This window comes from Dreissena polymorpha, chromosome 16, assembly GCF_020536995.1.
Source record: "Dreissena polymorpha isolate Duluth1 chromosome 16, UMN_Dpol_1.0, whole genome shotgun sequence".
NCBI classification, from domain to species: Eukaryota; Metazoa; Mollusca; class Bivalvia; order Myida; family Dreissenidae; genus Dreissena; species Dreissena polymorpha.
Window position 1 is genome coordinate 50,382,947 of NC_068370.1, and position 21,476 is coordinate 50,404,422.

General features: G+C 32.3%; 1 protein-coding gene across 1 annotated transcript in view; it reads left to right on the forward strand.

The window, feature by feature from the left end:
• Positions 1-655: 655 nt before the first annotated feature.
• LOC127861843 (multiple epidermal growth factor-like domains protein 6) overlaps positions 656-21,476 on the forward strand; it is a 138,896-nt gene continuing 118,075 nt past the window's right edge. The window contains exons 1-9 of the mRNA XM_052400523.1: positions 656-777; positions 4,162-4,383; positions 4,603-4,806; positions 5,042-5,173; positions 5,943-6,080; positions 8,084-8,305; positions 8,551-8,751; positions 8,984-9,115; positions 9,891-10,028. Coding sequence (XP_052256483.1) covers positions 711-777; positions 4,162-4,383; positions 4,603-4,806; positions 5,042-5,173; positions 5,943-6,080; positions 8,084-8,305; positions 8,551-8,751; positions 8,984-9,115; positions 9,891-10,028 — 1,456 coding nt within the window. The 5' untranslated portion in view covers positions 656-710. The remainder of the gene's footprint in view (positions 778-4,161; positions 4,384-4,602; positions 4,807-5,041; positions 5,174-5,942; positions 6,081-8,083; positions 8,306-8,550; positions 8,752-8,983; positions 9,116-9,890; positions 10,029-21,476) is intronic.

Below are 21,476 nucleotides of genomic sequence, written 5' to 3' on the forward strand. Positions count from 1 at the left end.
TATAAATGCGTTATATTGTGTGTTTTTTAATTCTGTAAACAGTGCACATTGAGTATTCACAGTGTTGTAATGATGGTAACAGCCTTATGTAGTTTAGTTACAAAAGAATACGGATATCCGGATATATTCGGATAGCGGATACGGTTATCCGGATATCGATTTCGGATACGATTCCCGTCCCTAGAAACTTTGAACAAGTATGAATTAGAAAAAGTATTTTAGACAAAAAAATACATTGGTTGTTTTACCTGAAAATAAAATTGTACTCGAAGTGTAAAAGTGAACTTTAATGTCTCTTTGCGCAGAACATTAATGTGACTGTTGCAATTTTTGAGAGCAGGAAATGAGCTCTCGTTATAACATTCAACTCACAATAGCAAGTCAATGTGTAAAACAACACACAGATGATTATGTCAATTTTCAATAAACTTTCACTGTAAACAAACGATACCCTTATGTTTATAAGGATGAAGTGTTATCAACCGTGTCATCCGGAGTTGTTCATTATATAAGTATATAGAAGAACGTCAAACATTTGTTTAATTCAGATATATATGGTCTTCCTGTTTCTGATTAGTCCTGTAGGTTTTTCTCATGATACACTTCAGATATAAAAGGAAGTTTTAAACCAATGATTTCCGATATGCAAGTTCGCTTCACTAAACGCATTTAGTCAATTATTTGCTAAAGTAATAGTTGTTAATTTAAGAATGTTTACACAAGAAAGAAGAGCTTTATTTGTATTTGGATTAATTCTACATGCATGTAAATGTACAGGTATAAATAGAATTAAATTTTCACAGACGTATAACTATTAATTATTCACATAAATGAAAAAAACAGTTTGATCATTTTTCGTTTAAACTTATAGACGAATATGATTTAAAACGGATAATTTTGCGATTTCAAACAGTTTAAAGGAACTGTGAAAGTATCTATAATACGTGGAATAAGATAATCATTTTGACGAAATAACGTTATTAGTTTCACAAAAGTTTCGTGTTAGCCTTTTTGAAATGTAGACAAGGTCTGAAAAGCAACACAAAATAAATGCGTAGTCATGAGTATATCATAGATTGTTATCAACTCGTGACTAACTAGAATAAACACTTTCAGTCGTCGCTGTGCATCTTGTTAAATATTATTTTCTCTGACCACTCTTAATCGATACTGTACCCAAATAATATTCGTAGTTACAATAATAATAAGAGCCGTATACTAATAGTTTTTTGATTGTATGTTCACTTAACTGGAGCTTTTTCCACCGCCTTATTTTAAAAGCCAAGCTCTAACAATGTATAAGGGCTATTTCGCGTTGTATATATTGTATCCTTTATGTACCGGCCATTTGCCTTGGTCACATTGTTAATGTTGGTGCTACGCACTTGTCGGCTGATTTAGCCGACAAAAAGCCCTCCATCTCGTACAGGAAGATCAAACGATCACGAGCTGGTTAAACGTTTTAATTTGTATAGGATCTATTGTTGTGCATCGATTTTATGATATGCATGGTGCTTTAGCATTATCTGCAATTTACCGATGCCATTATTGTTGACAATAAGACAATTTTACGACATTCCAATCAATTGAGTTTAATAAAATGTAGCCTCCTTGCTATTGTGCAATGTGGAGCGACCCGTGCAATGATTCGGTAATTGCAAGTAGGAGATTGTTGATGTGTTAGCGAGTGATAAAGATTTTTTCATTCTGTCATTTGTTGTAAGCACAATCTTTTTTTGCTTTGATTACCATGGTAAATACACGAACCTCATTTATCTACTTAATTGTCAAGTTTGTTAAGATAGTTGAAAGCTGCCTTGTAACTTGACTTGGCGGTTTGACTGGCTAAAAAAAACAAACCATGTTCGATCAAATAATTAATATAAATAAATATGATTTTCCTAATAAAATTAAACAGTGTTCATCACGTGTTCATAAAGGTTTATATGTATACGATTAAACATTTAGCAAATTGCAATAACATTCTTATCATTCTTAATTCTTTTCAGACAGAACAGATTTGATTTTTAAGAACTTAAAATATGTACGGAAAAGGATGAATGAAACATATGATTTACATAAAACTGAAATACTTAAGTCATCTGAAAACAGGCTTTTCCCGATGTTTTATTGCCTATGTGATCATTTCTATCCCCTGTTTAAAGATATTCTCGCATTATGGATGATGTTTAAACAACAGGGGAGCTAACTGAGATAACGCCCAAAAACGATGTAGGAATATGTGAGTTTATGTACCTGGTATTCGATTTCAATTTAAATTTCTTAGGGACTTTTCTTATTTTTTAGACTACGGCGATAGAAGGAAATTTTGAGAAAACGTGTATTCGCTTTTAAGGGGGTATTTTCACGTGTTGCTTAATTTACAAAATTTAAAACAAAATGTTTTAGATTCGCAAATTTTCGTTGAAGTTATGCTATTTGTGAGAAAAAGTAATACTTAACATTAACCATTATAATATTTTATGTATCTTTTTGCGATTTAATAATCTAAAAATTATAAAGCGTTGAAACGCGAAACGATTGAATAATTTGGAGAGTTCTGTTGTTATCGTTATATGTTGTGCTACTACGAGGATTGCTTATATAGAGTATAAAATACATTACTCATCATATGAGCACGGATGACCGAGTGGTCTTAGCGATAGGGATCTGCTGTTCTCGCCCAGTTGAGGGTTACTTTTGTATTTATTTATTTATTTATTTATTTATTTGTATTCTTGTTTTTTACTGGAGCTTTTTAGATCCAATGTTTACATTTATTAATGAAAAGCATTTAATAACTCAAGTTATATACATTTTTAAATTAAAAAAAGGTTTCAAATGCTAACGTTTCACCAATAAATAAATGAATTTCAAACATTATTCATTAAGAACATTATTTTTCCAAAAGCGTGCTCATTCACGAAGTCACGTTAACTAAATTTCGGAAGGGCGAAGTCATCGCTTTGTGTGACTTTCTGACGCCCGGAATATCTATGATATCGATTTACCAAAAAGATGCTAAACGTAGACGTGAACTTTTTGTATTAAGTAATATCTTATTTTACTACATTTAAAAGGTATCATCAAGCAAAATTCCTAACGACGCTCAACTAGTTTCCATGGATGTTGTATAACTTTACACCAACATTCCACATAAAGACGGAATTCATGACCTTCCAGTTGCAAGTGCGGACACCATATCAAATGCGCTATTGCGACCTATAAACTATTGCCTTTGGCCTATTCATAGTGAATATTAACATAACATGTAAAGCAAGATGTTCTTGCTTGACAAGGTTTACCGTTTAACATTAATTTTGCGATGTTTTGATATTAAGAATAAAAGATTTTCCTTTCTCATATCATGTTTCACAGATACAAAGTATCTCGCTGAATTATGCTACGATGAACATTAAGGACAAATACGCAATTGTAAACGAATCTGGAAAAGAAAACAATTAAGCATTTGAATCGTGCTTGAAAGTATTCTGCTTTAATGTCGACAACAAATACTGATACTTTAAGACACAAACCAGTACTTGTCTGCACCTTTTAGTCATGGAAGTGCCTGTGCGTTGAATTGTCGTGTATCCCAGATTCTTGTAGGGTTCCCTGTTATGGCAGATGTTTGGAATATGTTATCAATACTAAGTGTCATAACACTTTATAGTGTTTGCTTTTCAATTTATTTGGTTGTTTATGTTTAAATATTACCCTTTGTTTGAATATTTAATTTTTATTGTCTTAATGTATTTTTTTTACCAGTCTTGACACACCGCAAGAGGAGGACGGAATAAAATAAGAACTTATAAAACATTTAAAACGAGTTTTGAGACTGAACCCTATATTAAATAGTATAATTGTTTCAGGGTAAGACTAATTGAATAAGCTAAATTTAAATAAGGGTTGCACCTTTAGAATAGAAACAGGCAGATACGAGGGAGTACCAGAACATAAACGTAATTGCTTTCGCTGCTAGATATGTATAGAAAATGAATAACAAGTATTTATGCACTGCAAATTGTATGACAGAATTTGCACAGAAATGTTTGATAACACATTTGCTATAATTGGTAGCTGATGGAGATTTTCAATGTTTCCATTCGTATTATTGCAACATTGATCAATACAATAAACTAAAATTCCTGCTGTTTTAAGGTGAAATCAAAGTTTCACTGCAAGGAGCAACATTGTCGACAGACGGATCAGTATGGGATGATTGGGTTCTCAACCGAACCATCGATGGAAGAACTGGTAATGCTGAAGAATGTAAATGTTGTACCGCCATTAAAAGGCCAACCTGGCTCCAATTAAATCTACCACAAACATATTTTGTGAAGCGAGTTGTACTCCAAGGTCGTACGAACGTGGTCAACATAGGTAGTAGATTTCTAAAGATATATTTATGTGTGTTTCCCTTCGTTGCATTTGTTATGTAACGATGCATATTTATAAAATCATAGTAAACGGTGTTAAATAAATATGATATGTAGGGTGTAAAGAAGTTATGTCATCAAATTTAAGTGTGTGTTTGATTTAAACTTTCATATCACTATAAATTGTAAACTATGATATAAAATAAGGCTGCTTAAATTTCAGGTAGACTCTATCAGTTTAGGAATATAACAATGTTTGGTGGTAATGCTGACAACCACATGGTCGAACTATGGGTCACTACTTCTTCTGATACAATACGAACCTATGAGATAAGTCCGCCACATGCCATGCAAGCAATACGCGTGGTTGGTCAACAGGGACCAGATTATATGACAATATGTGAAATAGAAGTTTACAGACAAGAAGGTAAAGATCAAGGGCTGTTCACTCATTTATATTTGTTAATTATACATGTTATGTTGTAAGCATAATTTGTGTGTTTTTTGCAGTTTAGCATTATAGACAACAATCTGTTGGGTTTTATAAATGTGTGTTATGTATTATCAGTATGAGCGAAACTATCAGTATTTATACTAAATATTAATCAAACGTTTTCTTATACAAAACACTTGTCTTCCGTAATTAAAATATGTTTTTATAGATTGCATAATTGGGACCTACGGACCTAATTGTGAACAAAGATGTCATTGTATGAATGGGCCTTGTGACACTTTAACTGGTACATGTGGAACAGGATGTCAGAGTGGCTGGAGAGGGGCCGCGTGCAATACAAGTAAATTATTTATCTATTTTCCATTTTGTTTAAACAAGTTTATGCCCGGAAAATAACGTATTATATTTTTATATATGTGTGATCAAACAGAAATTAAATAACCGGGATAAATGATTTTTTTATTAGAACATGTTTTATGAACTGCTTTATATTTGGACTACTTTGTAAATGGAAAATACGAAGCTTACTTTTCCAACTCCAGAATCACAAACCTCTTACCATCAACCGAAAATAAGAAACGATGATATTTCTTAATAGGTTGCATATATGTATTTATTACATTTAGATAGTAGAAATTGTTTTAGACAAAATATTTAAATTGCTATAATTTTGGTAATTAGATTTAGAAGAATTAATGCATGGGATGAACTTTATTTTCTCAAAAAAGCTATGCCATATGTCTTTACATATGATCATGTGACTGTTACGTAGAATCAGTGGGCATATATGCACGGAAAGGGCCGAAACTTTACAAATGTTTAATGATCAAAATGGTAGATCGTCGTAGAGCGACTGTAGAAACACGTTGTTTGCATATGAAGTGAGTACATATGCAATAATCACATACGCAGTACTGTATGGAAAGGTAGTTGGTGCGCTTATTAAATTTAAGCTTAAATATACCTTTCTTCAACAGTTGTATATCTTCACGACAACGGAATTATTTATTCTTTGATGTCAACGTTTTATTTTAAAAAAGTTTGTTTTTCAATACTTTCTTTAAACAAAATAATGTAACGTCTAAGTTACGTTCACTTTATATAAACAGCCTGCGACAACGGATGGTACGGCCGAGACTGTCTGTCCAGATGTGGTATTTGTCTGAACAGCACTGCCTGTAATAAGACTTCCGGTATGTGTCCAGATGGATGTGCCGCCGGATATAAAGGTTCTTTCTGCAAAGACGGTACGTTTATTTTTGGATTCCGATTGACGGTGCTTTCACTTGAGATATATAATAAAAATTGACTCTTTTAAATTCATGTGACTAGATATTTCTTCATACAACGGTATTTTAGAGAATGTTTAAACCGAATGTCACAAGCATGCTAATATCAAAATCACATTTACGTTTGTAGACTACGGCGATAGACGGAATTTTTTAGAAAACGTGTATTCGCTTTTATAGAGGCATTTTCACGTTTTGGTAAATTGACAAAAAAATTAAAAATGTGTTTCGAATTCACCAATTTTCGTTGAAGTTATGATAGTTTTTAGATATAAGTAATACTTAACATTTACATTGCTCTAAAACATTCATTATTTGTATCTTTTGGCGATTAAAAAACCTAAAAATTATAAAGCGTTGCAACGCGAAACGATTGCATAATTTGAAGAGTTCTGTTGTTGTCGTTATATATTGTGCTACTACGAGGATTGCTTATTTAGAGTATAAAATACATCACTCATCGTATGAGCACGGATGACAGAGTGTTCTAAGCGATAGGGGTCTATGGTTCGAGCCCAGTTGAGGGCTACTTTTTTATTTATTTGAATTCTATTTTTTACTGGAGCTTTTTTGATCCAATGTTTACATTTATCAATATAAAGCATTTGATAACTCAAGTAATATACATTTTTAAATAAAAAAAGGTTTAAAATGCTAACGTTTCACCAATAAATAATTGAATTTCATTATTCATGGCGAAGATTGTGTCTCCAAAAGCTTGCTCATTCACGAAGTCACGTTAACTAAATTTTCGGAAGGGCGAAGTTTTCAGCATTATCGATTTGTGTTACTTTCTGGCGCGCGAAATATCTATGATATCGATTAACCAAAAAGATGCTACACACAGAATTCAACTTTTTGTTTTAAGTCTTATTTGATTTAACTACATTAAAAAGGTATCATCAAGCAAAATTCCTAACCTAACGACGCTCAACTAGTTTCCATGGATGGTGTATGACTTTACACAAACATTCCACATAAAGACGGATTCATTACCTTCCAGTTGCAAGTGCGGACACCATATCAAATGCGCTATTGCGACCTATAAACTATTGTCTTTGGTCTATTCATAGTGAATATTTTCAAATTTATTGGCATCCACGTAACATGTATAGCAAGTTGATCTTGCTTGACAAGATTCACTGTTTTAAATTAATTTTGCGATGTTTTGATATTAAGACTAAAATATTTTCCTTTCTCATATCGTGTTTCACAGATACAAAGTATCTCGCTGAGTTATACTACGATGGACGTTAAGGACAAATACGTAATTGTAAACGAAACTGGAAAAGAAAACAATTTAGAATTTGAATCGTGCTTGACAGTATTCTGGTTTAATGCTGCCCACATATACTGATACTTTAAGACACAAACCAGTACTTGTCTGCACATTTAAGTCAGGGAAGTGCCTGTGCGTTGAATTGTCGTGTATCCCAGATTCTTATAAGGTTCCCTGTTGTTACAGTTGTTTGGAATATGTTAGCAATATTTAGTGTAATCACACTTGTTTGTTTATGTTTAAATATTACCCTTTAATTGATTATTTAATTTTTATTGTCTTAATGTATTTTGTTACCAATTTTGACACACCGCAAAAGGCGGACGGAATAAAATAAGAACTTATAAAACATTTACGACGAGTTTTGATACTGAACCCTATCTTACATGTTATACTTTTCCAAGGTTAAGTAGAATTGAATAAGCTAAATTTAAATGCGGGTTGCACCCCTTAGAATAGAAACAGGCAGATACGAGGGAGTACCCGAACATAAACGGAATTACTTTCGCTGCCAGACATATATAGAAAATGAATAACATGTGTTTATGCACTGCAATTTGTATGGCAGAATTCTCACAGTCATGTTTGATAACCTATTTGCTATAATTGGTAGCTGATGGAGATTTTCAATGTTTCCATTCGTATTATTGCAAAATAAACTAAAATGCGTGCTGTTTTTAAGGTGACATCAAAGTTTCCCTGCAAGGAGCTACTCTGTCGACAAACGGATCAATATGGGATGATTGGGTTCTCAACCGAACCATCGATGGAATGACTGGTCGTGCTGAAGAATGTAAATGTTGTACCGCCATAAAAAGGCCTACCTGGCTCCAATTAAATCTACCACAAACATATTTTGTGAAGCGAGTTGTACTTCAAGGTCGTACGATCGTGGTCGACGGAGGTAGTAATTTTCTTAAGATATATTTATGTATGTTTCCCTTCGTTGCATTTTTTATCTTTTGATACATATTCATATAATCAGAATAAACGGTGTTAAATAAATATAATATGTATGGTGTACAAAATAAATATAATATGTATGGTGCACAAAGTTATGTCATCAAATTTAAGTATGTGTGCAATTTAAACTTTTATATCACTATTAATTGTAAACTATGATTAAAAATAAGGCTGCTTAAATTTCAGCTAACCATCAGTTTACGAGTATTACAATGTTTGGTGGTAATGCTGACAATCACATGGTCGAACAACGGGTCACTAGCGTTACTAATACCATTAGAACCTATGAGATAAGTCCGCCACATGCCATGCAAGCAATACGCGTGGTTGGTCAACAGGGACCAGATTATATGACAATATGTGAAATAGAAGTTTACAGACAAGAAGGTAAAGATCAAGGGCCGTTCACGCATTTATATTAGTTAATTATACATATTATGTTGTAAGCATAATTTGTGTGTTATGCAGTTTAGCATTATAGACAACAATCTGTTGGGTTTTATAAATGTGTGTTATGTATTATCAGTATGAGCGAAACTATCAGTATTTATACTAAATATTAATCAAACGTTTTCTTATAAAAACACTTGTCTTCCGTAATTAAAATATATATTGATAGATTGCATAATTGGGACCTACGGACCTAATTGTGAACAAAGATGTCATTGTATGAGTGGGCCTTGTGACACTTTAACTGGTACATGTGGAACAGGATGTCAGAGTGGCTGGAGAGGGGCCGTGTGCAATACAAGTAAAATATTTATATATTTTCCATTTCGTCTTAAAACGTTTATGCCCGGAAAATAACGTATTATATTTGGATATATGTGTGACCCGACATAAATTAAGTAATCGGGATAAATGACTATTCATTCAGAACATGTTTTATTAACTGCTTCATATTTGGACTACTTTGTAAATGAAAAATACGAAACTTACTTTTCCAACTCCATAATCACAAACCTCTTACCATCAACCGAAAATAAGAACCGATGATATTTCTTAATAGGTTGCATATATGTATTTATTACATTTAGATAGTAGCAATTGTTTTAGACAAAACATTTAAATTGCTATAATTTTGGTTATTAGATATAGAAGAATTAATGCATGGGATGAACTTTATTTTCTCAAAAAAGCTATGCCATATGTTTTTACATATCATCATGTGACTGATTTTTACGTAGAATCAGTGGGCATATATGCACGAAAAGGGCCGAAACTTTACAAATGTTTAATGATCAAAATGGTAGATCGTCGTAAAGCGACTGTAGAAACACTTTGTTTGCATATGAAGTGAGTACATATGCAATAATCACATACGCAGTACTGTATGGAAAGGTAGTTGGTGCGCTTATTAAATTTACGCTTATATATACCTTTCTTCAATAGTTGTATATCTTTCACGACAACGGAATGATTTATTCTTTGATGTCAACGTTTTAATTAAAAATAAGTTTGTTTTTCAATAATTTCTTTAAAAAAAATAATGTAACGTCTAAGTTACGTTCACTTTATATAAACAGCCTGCGACAACGGATGGTACGGCCGAGACTGTCTGTTGAGTTGTGGTATTTGTCTGAACAACACTGCCTGTAATAAGACTTCAGGTATGTGTCCAGATGGATGTGCCGCCGGATATAAAGGTTCTCTCTGCGAAGACGGTACGTTTATTTTTGGATTCCGATTGACGGTGCTTTCACATGAGATATTTAATAATAATTGACTCTTTATAAATATATGTGACTGGATCGTTCTTCTTACAACGGTATTTAAGTGAATGTTTAAACCGAATGTTACACGCATGCTAATATCCAAATCACATTTACGCTGAAGATAAAAGTTACGTTGTCACCACGCAACAGATTCATATGTTTTAAGTGAATATGAACCATTCCAGAATAAGTTTTCCTTAATTTAACTGCTGTCAAGTACGTGATGATATATATATATATATATATATATATATATATATATATATATATATAACCCTACTTTCAGACGCAGTGGTCGCGAGTTAGAGTGCAATAATAAAGGCCAGAATTAGAATCAAAAATGCCCTTTTAAAATCAATATTGTGTTCCTTTTTTATATTTACCGTAAAGTATTCTTTATAATATATTTTTGTAATTAAATCCATAATACACACATATTATTTGAAAAGTCCCGGTAAACTACAAACATTTTTATCCATGTTAACATTAGCATATGTTGAAAATTAATCGCTTTCAAAGATGGAAGTAGTTCTCGTTCTCGAAATATAACAATAACGATTAAGAGAAAGATATTCATAATCAATTTGTGCGTGAGAGATACATCGATTAAAACAATTATGATTGAGAAATAATGCTGTAAATAATCATCCATGAAGACCAAAGACATCCAAACATGTTGCCTATGAGACGTGTCTTTCTTTCCAGCTGCAGAGGAAAAGACGACTATTGAACTTTCTCATGGGGAGCTTGTAGGCGTCGTATTATCAGCCATAGCGACTGGCGCTGTTTGTAGTGTAGTCGCGGTATTATGCCTGAGACACAGAAGACGTCAGTAAGTATATAAACATGAACTCTTTTAGTTTATGTAAATGTTCAATTGCTCCTCCAACGTGTTTTAATTTTTGCCATTAGCAGATAGAGAATCAGTTTTAATCGTGCAGATAAATGTTTTTTTTTCGGTTTTGTATCTTTCAGTGTGTAATGTCCTTTTAAGTGATTTATTCTGACCTCTGATTTATGTGTGAGTTTTTGAGGGTCTTTAAACTGGTTAAAACCCGTTGATTTGCATTGATCGTGCCTAGCCGGCGACCTGATGAATTCTAGATATATGGAGGGCGTTGAAATTATCTCGCCTTCTGATGTTTGTTTGGTTTCCTGCTTCATTTAGTCAATATATCACGTATCGATGTACTTTTATTGAGTATTATTTATGTCCAGAAAACGCTATTTTCTCATCTCTTACTTTCCAAGAACATCTACATCGAATAACATGGACAGATGTCAAGGAACGGCTGTTTCTGCCTACGATGCATTGTCACCAACAACAAAAGCAACTAGCCACTATGACACACTTACCATGACAATCCGTAGGTGTTGTGTTGCGTTAAAATAATTTTGAACACACGTGTGCAAATAATTATCAGCGAGTTCAGGTAAAGGTTATAATCTTGTTAAAGTAGACCACATGTAACACTTAATCAATATGCGGTTGTTACTAAAATTGAAAGATGGTTATATCTATCTTAGTTTAGCCACAGAATGCTTTGCGATATCCACGCTCTTATGCTTTCAGCGCCAACGTCTTCTGAATGCGAACAAATTCCAACAGCCTTAAAGAAAGTTGAAGAAAACAGAAGGCTGCAACTAAATCAAAGTAAGTCGAAGTATGTAATACCATATCAAAAATACATATATTAAAGAAATACGTTAATGTGCATGTTACATTCGGACATTATACCAGAGTAAATCCCAAGACAGTTCTATACAGATGTGGTACAACATGTTTTGAGCGTAACTCAATCCGAAAACAAGATGTATTGATCCGCTTCAGAAACAGTTGCTGCCACGTACGAAAATTTGTCGCCAAATTTAACCACTGGGGAAGAACAGTACGAAAAATGTGAAAACTCTTAATGTAAGTAATAATTTAAAGTCGTTAAATATATTTAAAAAATATTATAATATTTGGCATATCTTACATTAATAATATTATAAACCATTTCAAAATATTACGCAAACAGAGCTTTGGTACGAAACGATGCTATTGCACCCTAACTGAAATCTAAAAACCATATTTGTTACGTTGAATAAAGGATGAAGCGCTTGAGTGCCAGCAATTTAATTCGTGACATTTCACCATACCGACAGTGTATGTCAGTCTGCGTTATGCATATAAAACACCATACATAAAGCTATAACAATTAATCTTTTTAAACAATGATAGCATTGTAATCTTTCCAGTAAATTGTATCATAGAGCGTAAGTATAATGACAGTTCTTCTTGAAAGCACGTCAACTGATTTCAGTTATTCGTATTTCAGTGTTCGGAAGAGAAATCACAGCGAATTAGGATTTTATCATATAACACCTTCAAAGCATGCAAGAAACGTCAAAATTTGTCAGTTAAACGAAATTGTTGCCGTTACATATGTGTATGTTATAATGACTTGTGTCGTGTTCTGAGACAACTGGGCGTAATGCATGTGCGTAAAGTGTCAGCCTAGATTAGCCTGTGCAATTCACACGGGCTAATCAGGGTTGACACTTTCCGCCTAAACTTGATTATAGGTAAGGAGGGACTTCCTTTCAAGTAAAACACCTTAAAAGCGGAAAGTTTCGTCCCTGATTAGCCTGTGCGAACTGCCCAGTTTTCTCAGAACACGACTCAATATATTTTGTGTGTCATACCGTTTCTTTTATCTTGAATTTTGAATACATATAGGAATCAAAGCGATGTAGGCGCTGAAGGCCTGGGGCTAGATTTAGTGTGCTTGGGAAGAAGTAGTGTCCGAATTTCTCCATTTGTCTGAATGTATACGGATTGACCCTAGCGGTTGAGTGCAGGAGCTCAGAGACTGTAAGAAAATACAATATTTGAGTATATACTACAGTGTACATAGTCGGTGGAGGACAACACGATACTGGTGGTGGGAACGATAACCTTTTGTTCAACTGTACATATCTGTAGTGCGTTCAGTTACAGCGAATTAAACGAAACAATTAACCCATTCAGTTTATCTAACATTATGTTGTATTTCGCCCAGAGATATGATGTGATGTTCAGCGTTTAAATGTTTTCCATATTCAAATATATTTTGTTCGGAGTTCGAACGATATGAGATGATATTGCAGGAGGACAATACTTTTACAGAATGTGTATACATCGTTAACTTCATATAATATGTACAAATGTCTTCTATTGCACTGTATCATCTCATTTATTCGTGCATCGAACCAACCATACAGTGTATTAGTTAGGTTGATCAATTTCAGCGGATATAATTGCATATTCTGTTCGGGGAATATTTAATTATTTTTATCACATCATTTTGATAGCAATAAACTTGTTTGACGTATTTACTGGCAATAATAGGACATGTTCATGCATAACTGTCTAGAATTTACTTTACATAAGTATTATACTTCATACACAAATATCGATGCATTATACCATTCTCAACAAGCATTATCGATTTCCTTTAACCAAGGTCTGTATCCTGATAGTATTGTAACTGTGCAAACAATTCTGATGCGATAGCTGCATGGCGTAGTTTAAGGCTATATGCCCTTGATTGCATGACGTTTTCGTCTTTGTTTACATGTATTAAAGTTGTACTGTTTTATTTATATTGATTTGTAGCCTAACAATTCTTCTTATAATCCGTTTTATCGGCATTCCTAATACTAGTTTGGATAGTGTGCAGAACAGAACGCTAATAACGTGACTTATATGTCCAAGTTTAAAAAGATATAAGTAAGTTAACGTGTTTAGAACAATGGGGCATTGTGTCTTTGGTTACAAATATTATTACATAGGGACAAAACTTACAATATTTATAATATGTAAACATATTTACCTGTCTCTTTTATCAGTTTAGAAATAATTAAAATGTGTAAATCCTGAACAGTGAACTTATATATGCTAGCTCAGAATATAACGTGACTTTCTAACAGTTTTTCGGAGAACAAGATATTTGACGGTTGCAGCGATTTTGGGGTATTGTTGCGCAAATGACGTTATTGAGAAAACGTGATTTGAAAATATCAATTTGATTTTGGCTGATAACACGCTTTTTAAGCTGCGATTCCAATGAAAACAACGATTTTACTTCTTTTTATAAGTAATTTTAAGACAATACGTGCACACGTAATAGCTTTCTAAAGAAAATTGATTATTATTATAAACTATGAGAGCGATATCGACAAAGGCCCTCAAAACATTTTGTCGGTTTGCAAAATGGCGCGGTACACAACTGAGAATCTATCTATCTATCTATCTTCCGTGGTGTGTCTAAATATGTTGCATAAATGTATTTATTATATTTAGATATAAGAAAATGGCTTTTGACAAACCCCTTCAATTTCTACAATGATGGTTGTTTGATATACAAACAAATAATGCGTGGGATGAACACAACATGTCTTTAAATATCATCCTATGACTGATTTTCAATGTATGGAAAGTACACATGAATATTGGTTGCTTAATTGACATTTTCATAAAATTAACCACAATATTTGTAATCTTAATAAAATTAGTTTTACATTTCATTATGTGTTGTTTGTACGAACTTGAAATGCGTTAAAAATGTATATGCATACGGTACATTTTCTTTGTTTTTATGGAATAGGAGCGGGTCGTGCCCATCTGCCGCTCTCAATGTAAAGCCTATGAAATGCCAGACGTAATTTAGAAAAAATATTCGGAATTTACTTATTTGACAATAATAAAGGTACGGTTGAAAACGAAATATTGCAATGTGTTTGTATAACTTATCTCTGCTGGAGTTTTCAAGCCTATTATTCCAATTTTGGATAAATGTGTCGCTCAGTCGTTGTCTTAAGGCATATATGAAAATGTTTACATTACAAACATTTCGGAAGAGCAAAGCGTCATAAAATCCCAAATTACTTAACAAATCTTTTAATAAAGTACACCAATTTAACTTTAAAGGATAGACGATTCTATCATTTAATAGAGTTAAATATATTTTCTTAATGAATTTGTTGTCTGGAGTTTAGCCCAGTATTTAAAAATATTGAAATATCTTCTGGATTGATGATTAATACGTCCAACCTCACCATATACAAAATCATTTCGAGTCTATTTTTACACCCAATAATTGTTTGCAAATTTGCATATGAACCCTTTCTATTGGTAAATCCTTAATAAAGCCCCATACCTCACTACCGTAATTAAATATTGGCGTTATACGTTTATCGAAGAGCTCAAGTGTGTTGCCTAGTGGAATTTCCGCAAATTTGTATAAATCGCAAAATGACCCGCCAGACGTAAAAACAACGCCGAGATAATTAAAACGGTTGACGATATCTATAGTTTTGTTGTTGTAACGAAAATAATTATTTCAATTACGACCGCCTTTGCTAAATATCATTATTTTAGACTCTGTATTTATTACCAGCTTCCATTGTGTTAATACTCATGTAATAAATCTAGACACCTTTTGAGTTCATCTGCGTTATTAGCAAAAAATTTATATCATCCGCGTAAAGCAGTCGAAACATTTTATAACAGTTAATATCTATTCCATTTAACCCATTCATGTGAAATTCCTGTTCTATGTCGTTAAGATACATGGAAAATAAAAATGGCGACAAACATTCACTTAGCCTAACCACTAGCATGCATTTAAAGCTATCACTTTACGTGTTACTATGCTTAACTTTTGATTTAACGGAGTTATACATTTATTTTATTACATCGAGTATATTACCACGTATGCCTAGTTTAATTAAAGCTGGTTGTATTGGTAATTCGATTTTACAGTACTGCCCCTTTAATATTTGATTTTTTATTTTAAGTACTGCCCCTTTAATTATATTTGATTTTTTTTTCACGTCATCGTGTCATCGCTTCTAAATTACGTCACACTTACACTGTTCTGGGCTACATTGATTTTTTGACGTCATCGCCTTTTATATATCGTCATATGACACACTTTCACTGTTTTAGGCTACATACATAGGTCATCAGGTTTTGAGCTGTATTAATATTTTCTCTCTGACGGGCGTTTTTTGTTTGATTTTTTTATTTTTATTTTTTTAGCAGACACATAAACAACTAAGCTATGTAATATGGATCTGTTACACCCAGTATTGCTGCTTCTTCCTGTATTTGCGCGATGATGATCTGAAATAGTAACTTTATGATGCTACATACATAAATCTCTTTCTTAAAAGAAGGGATGTAGTTGACACTTTTTCGTAATTTTATTTCATCGTTCCTCAAAAAGTTGTAACTTGCTCTGGTCTCTTTCCTACCATTGAGTAATTAAATGGTAATTAAATTGAATGCTTTTTAATTCCCCCTTATTGTTGTTTAATTTGAGTTGCAATGCTATGAGGTTAAATTTTATTTACACTTATATATATCATGAATATTGTTGAGCCAAGTGTGAAGTTGAGCGCTCTAAAACCGGTTTAAACCCCCAATGCGTTGCATTGACCGTTTTAAGGCGGTGACCCCAGCTTTATTCTTATATGTGTTTATGTTGTTTTGTATTGTGCTGTATTGTACTGTTTTGGCAATTGGTCACTTGCCTTAAATAAATAACTAACTAATTGTATATAATGAGAATTAAATACTGTTCCAGCAGCTGGAGTTTCACTTCTTTATATTGTACCATAAATTGTCTCTTACAACATAATCAAATTCTTTAGTGAAATCTATAAAAGCACAATATCACTGTTTGCCTTGATTAAAAACATGCGTTAATAAACCGTGTAAAACAAATATATTATCGACTGTACTCATATGCGATCGAAAACCCGCCTGCGCTTCAACATATACATAATATTCTTTGGCCCATTCGGTAAATCTGTTATTTAACATTTTTCTGAAAAGTTTACCAAGAGTACTCAACAATGTGATACCTCTGTAGTTATTAACATCATTAGATATTTACCATATATGTAAGTCCAATCAATTATAGACCCCTTAACCATTAAACAAAAATGTGTAGGGCCACATTAATAATCGACCCTTGGACCTTTTGATCCAAAGGTGTAAGTCTAACTGCAATGTTTTATTATATATAAATGCATTTTACTTAACCTGTTTCATTTATTTAATCAAATATTGGTTTACATCATATGACAAGTAAAATACTAAGTGGACATCGAACTCATGACTTGAGAACCATACAATATGTGACGATTGCCATCGCTTAAATAACTGTGCTATCATGACTGATAAATAACCATATCAAATGTATGGATAATATAAACAACTCAAAACAAACAGTTGCGATATTATTAAACGACTATAATGACTGAATGCATCAACCAATTCTTTATTGTATATAGAGAGGTGTGTCCGTTCGTTTATGCAGTTATCAGTTTTGTCAAATTCAAAATGTTTTCAGATGTCGCCTTTTGAGACCACGGTTAAGTATATAGTCTCTTTAAATATATACAAGGTTTAACTTGAGCGATATATAAGCTTTTTTTCTTGAAACGTTTATGTTTGTTGAAAATTGTATGATTCTTGTCTATGTTAATAAATCTTTCGTTCACAGACACAAACCATAAACACATGCATACGAAAATTGCTCCAGTGTTTTGTCCCGGCAATTCATTTTAATATGTTCGAAACAGCCAAACTGTTCAGTATTTTCATTAAAGCATCATTATTCCTATATGTATTCAACAATTATGATAAAAGAAACGGTATGACACACACAAATAAATTCATTATTACATACACATATGAGAGAGAGAACTTTTTTTAACAAATACATATACATATATACGCAATTGAAATAGACCTTTATGGTCCTTGTTCAACATGATGTTATATCTACATAAATTTACAATTTTACGACAACCAGTGCTTGAATACATATCATATCAGTGTGTTTACAAATTTGCTTATCGAGTATGTTCATAAAACAAATACGGTATGTATATGTACACTACTTTATATTTATAAAGAATTTCATTCTAAAGAATTACATCACACTCACATGCATATCTTATATTACAGCACTTCTAAAGCTTTGATGTTTGAATGTGTTTCATTTGAGCTGTCAGTCAATTAAATATCGTGATTACTACAAAATATTTCGTAAAATACTTGTTACCTTGACAACTGTCTATTACTGAATAATAGGCAAGTTCATGTTATTTCCATTTAATTTTGAGAGTTAAATATATATGTATTTCCATCCATGAACTGACCTACCTAACACAATATAAGAAAGTCTTAAGAGATTTGTTCGTTACATTTTATGATATTCCATTGTAAGGTCATGGGTTTATGGCAATATTAATTTGTGCAGCAAACTCATTTTGCAGGCCCAAGCTCAAAAGAATCTTTCTCATTAACAATGATTGTATAAATATGTTCAAGCTACGAATCTTATCACTATGCACAACTGTGGATATATGTGTGATCAAACAGAAATTAAATAATCGGGAACATGTTTTATTAACTGCTTCAGATTTGGACTACTTTGTAAATGAAAAATACGAAGCTTACTTTTCCAACTCCAAAATCACGAACCTCTTGCCATCAACCGAAAATAAGAACCGATGATATTGCTAAATATGTTGCATATATGTATTAGATAGTAGACATGGGTTTTGACAAAACACTTAAATTCCTATAATTTTGGTTATTGGTTATAGAACAAATAATGCATGGGATGAACTTTATTTGCACAAAAAAACTATGACATATGTGTTTACATATTATCATGTAACTGATTTTGACGTAGAATCAGTGGGCATATATGCACAGAAAGGGCCGAAACTTAACAAATGTTTAATGATAAAAATGGTAGATCGTCGTAGAGCGACTGTCGAAACACGTTGTTTGCATATGAATTGTGCACATATGTCATAACCACATACGCAGAACTGCTTGTAAAGGTAGTTGGTGCGCTTATTAAATTTACGCTTAAATATACCTTTCTTCAACAGTTGTATATCTTTCACAACAACGGAATGATTTATACTTTGATGTCAACGTTTTAATTTTTGAGAAAATTGTTTGTTTTTCAATACGTTCTTTTGAGGGGTGTTGCTGCAGTTTTGATGATTTTTTTCCATCTAATAACTTTTGCTCAAAATTTTTATTCAAGTACTACATACAAATACTAAATGAAAAATGCAATAAAAACATAGGGTCACCGGCTTTGTTTGGATTTTATTCACAATTATATAATATGTACTTTTTCATTAAAACTGAAAAATCTCTAATTGCATGATAATGATTAATAACCTATGAAATTGGAAACATGTAGAGATTATATAAGCTAATATATATCATATACCATTTAAGTAAACCACAAACAACCAAAAAATAGGAGAACACAAGTTAAATTTTAAGAAATTTAATTTTTATATTTTTTATGTCACCCAAAAAACGTCATTTTTTTACTATTTTTACCACAAAAATGGAATTTAAAAAAGTTCTATCTAATAACTTTTTGCGGAACTTCTCAAATATGTTCATCTATGTATTGTTATCATATAACAAAAATAAAAAAAGGCGGGTAACCGCACTTTTAACAGAGATTTTTTGTTTTAACTATCCCTACCGTCTACGTCAAATTTTATAAAATACATCAATTAGACAAAACCCAAGTACCGGTACATAGATTGTAAGAAATATGCATAAACATTAGAAATTGTTTTGAATCTTAACTGGGATCACAACAGCTTACCAAAAGACATAAATACAAAACAATATTTAATCACAAACATAAAACCATACAGTATCAAACTCGACCTTAATCATTAATAACTTACATGTACTTGTTCACAGATTTCGGCTTGTTTTGAAGTTTGTGATTAAATGCTTTAAATTGATAAATTTAAACGACATGACTAAAAAGCTCCAGTATAAAACAAGAATGAAATTTAAGAAATAAAAAAGAAGTAAAAAAAAAGTTAACCCCACCTGGGATCGAACCACTGACAATTGAATTATAAACCAATTCGGTCATTTCTGATGATACTGATAACAAAATTATTGAGTTGTGATAATAGCACCATCGGTGTTGCTATAAATATATTCTCCGTTAAATAAACTGCCGCAACACCCCTTAATAATAATGTATCGTCTAATTTACGTTCACTTTATATAAACAGCCTGCGACAACGGATGGTACGGCCGAGACTGTCTGTCCAGATGTGGTAATTGTCTGAACAACACTGCCTGTAATAAGACTTCCGGTATGTGTCCAGATGGATCTGCCGCCGGATATAAAGTTCTCTCTGCAAAGACACGATGTTTATTTTTGGATTCCGATTGACGTTGCTTTCACTTGAGATATTTAATAATAATTGACTCTTTAAAAATGTATGTGACCAGATCGTTCTTCTTACAACGGTATTTTAGTGAATGTTTAAAGCGAATGTTAGAAGCATGCTAATATCAAAATCACATTTATGCTGAAGATAAAAGATACGTTGTCATAACGCAAGAGATTCATATGTTGTAAGTGAATATGAACCATCCCATAATTAGTTTTCCTTTATTTAACATTTTAATATTGAAAACTCTCAGTGTGATATCAGTAGTTGATTTATATGGCATGACAAATATTTGTTTCCAATTAAATTCTTGTTCTCCAAGAAGGTTTTACTATTATGTTTGAGCTTTGGAGATTTTAAATTCAAGTGTGTAAAATATTTTGTTCGTTTTGTTTTGTTTTGCACTTATGTTTTCCACGAATGTGTTTTGAGTACATGGTGTGTTATTTGTATTAGCAGCAACTTTAATATGTATGGGTATACTTTTGATCAATGTGTAGTATATCAGGAAATTACTTGTAGGTATTCCGTATATGTAGCATATGTTTTCAAAAGAATAGAAGTCGTTTATTCTGTAGTCGTTCAATTGATCTACATATTTTATATTATTTTCAAACCATTGTTCCATAAAATGATTTTACTGTTAATTTTTGTTTCTAAATTATGAGTAACTTTACACCATGCCGATAGAACATTCGATAGAAATATGTTTTTGGTTGAAATTTCATCTAAGATAATATTGTCGATATAACTTTCAAAAAGTAAGGAGTCACCATATGTTGTTACAGTTTTCTGGTAAAATAATTTCCATTTACTCGTATTGGTATTATCTAAATATTTTTTAACCCAACTGCATTTGATTGCATTCAGGAACGCATCTGTGTCCGTTTTTCTAATACCTCCATGTTCGACTGGTTGAATTAATTGAGTACGCTTACTTTTATCAGGTTAACCGTATTATATGAAATTAAATATTTCTGATATAGAACTGTTAGTGTGTACATTAATTTAATGATCGCAAACGTTTTCAACACGATGTTTTCCGATAAGTGTTAGTTTACGATGCTGCCATGATTTTAAACAATTTCTTTAATTTTTGTAATTCAGGCAATATGT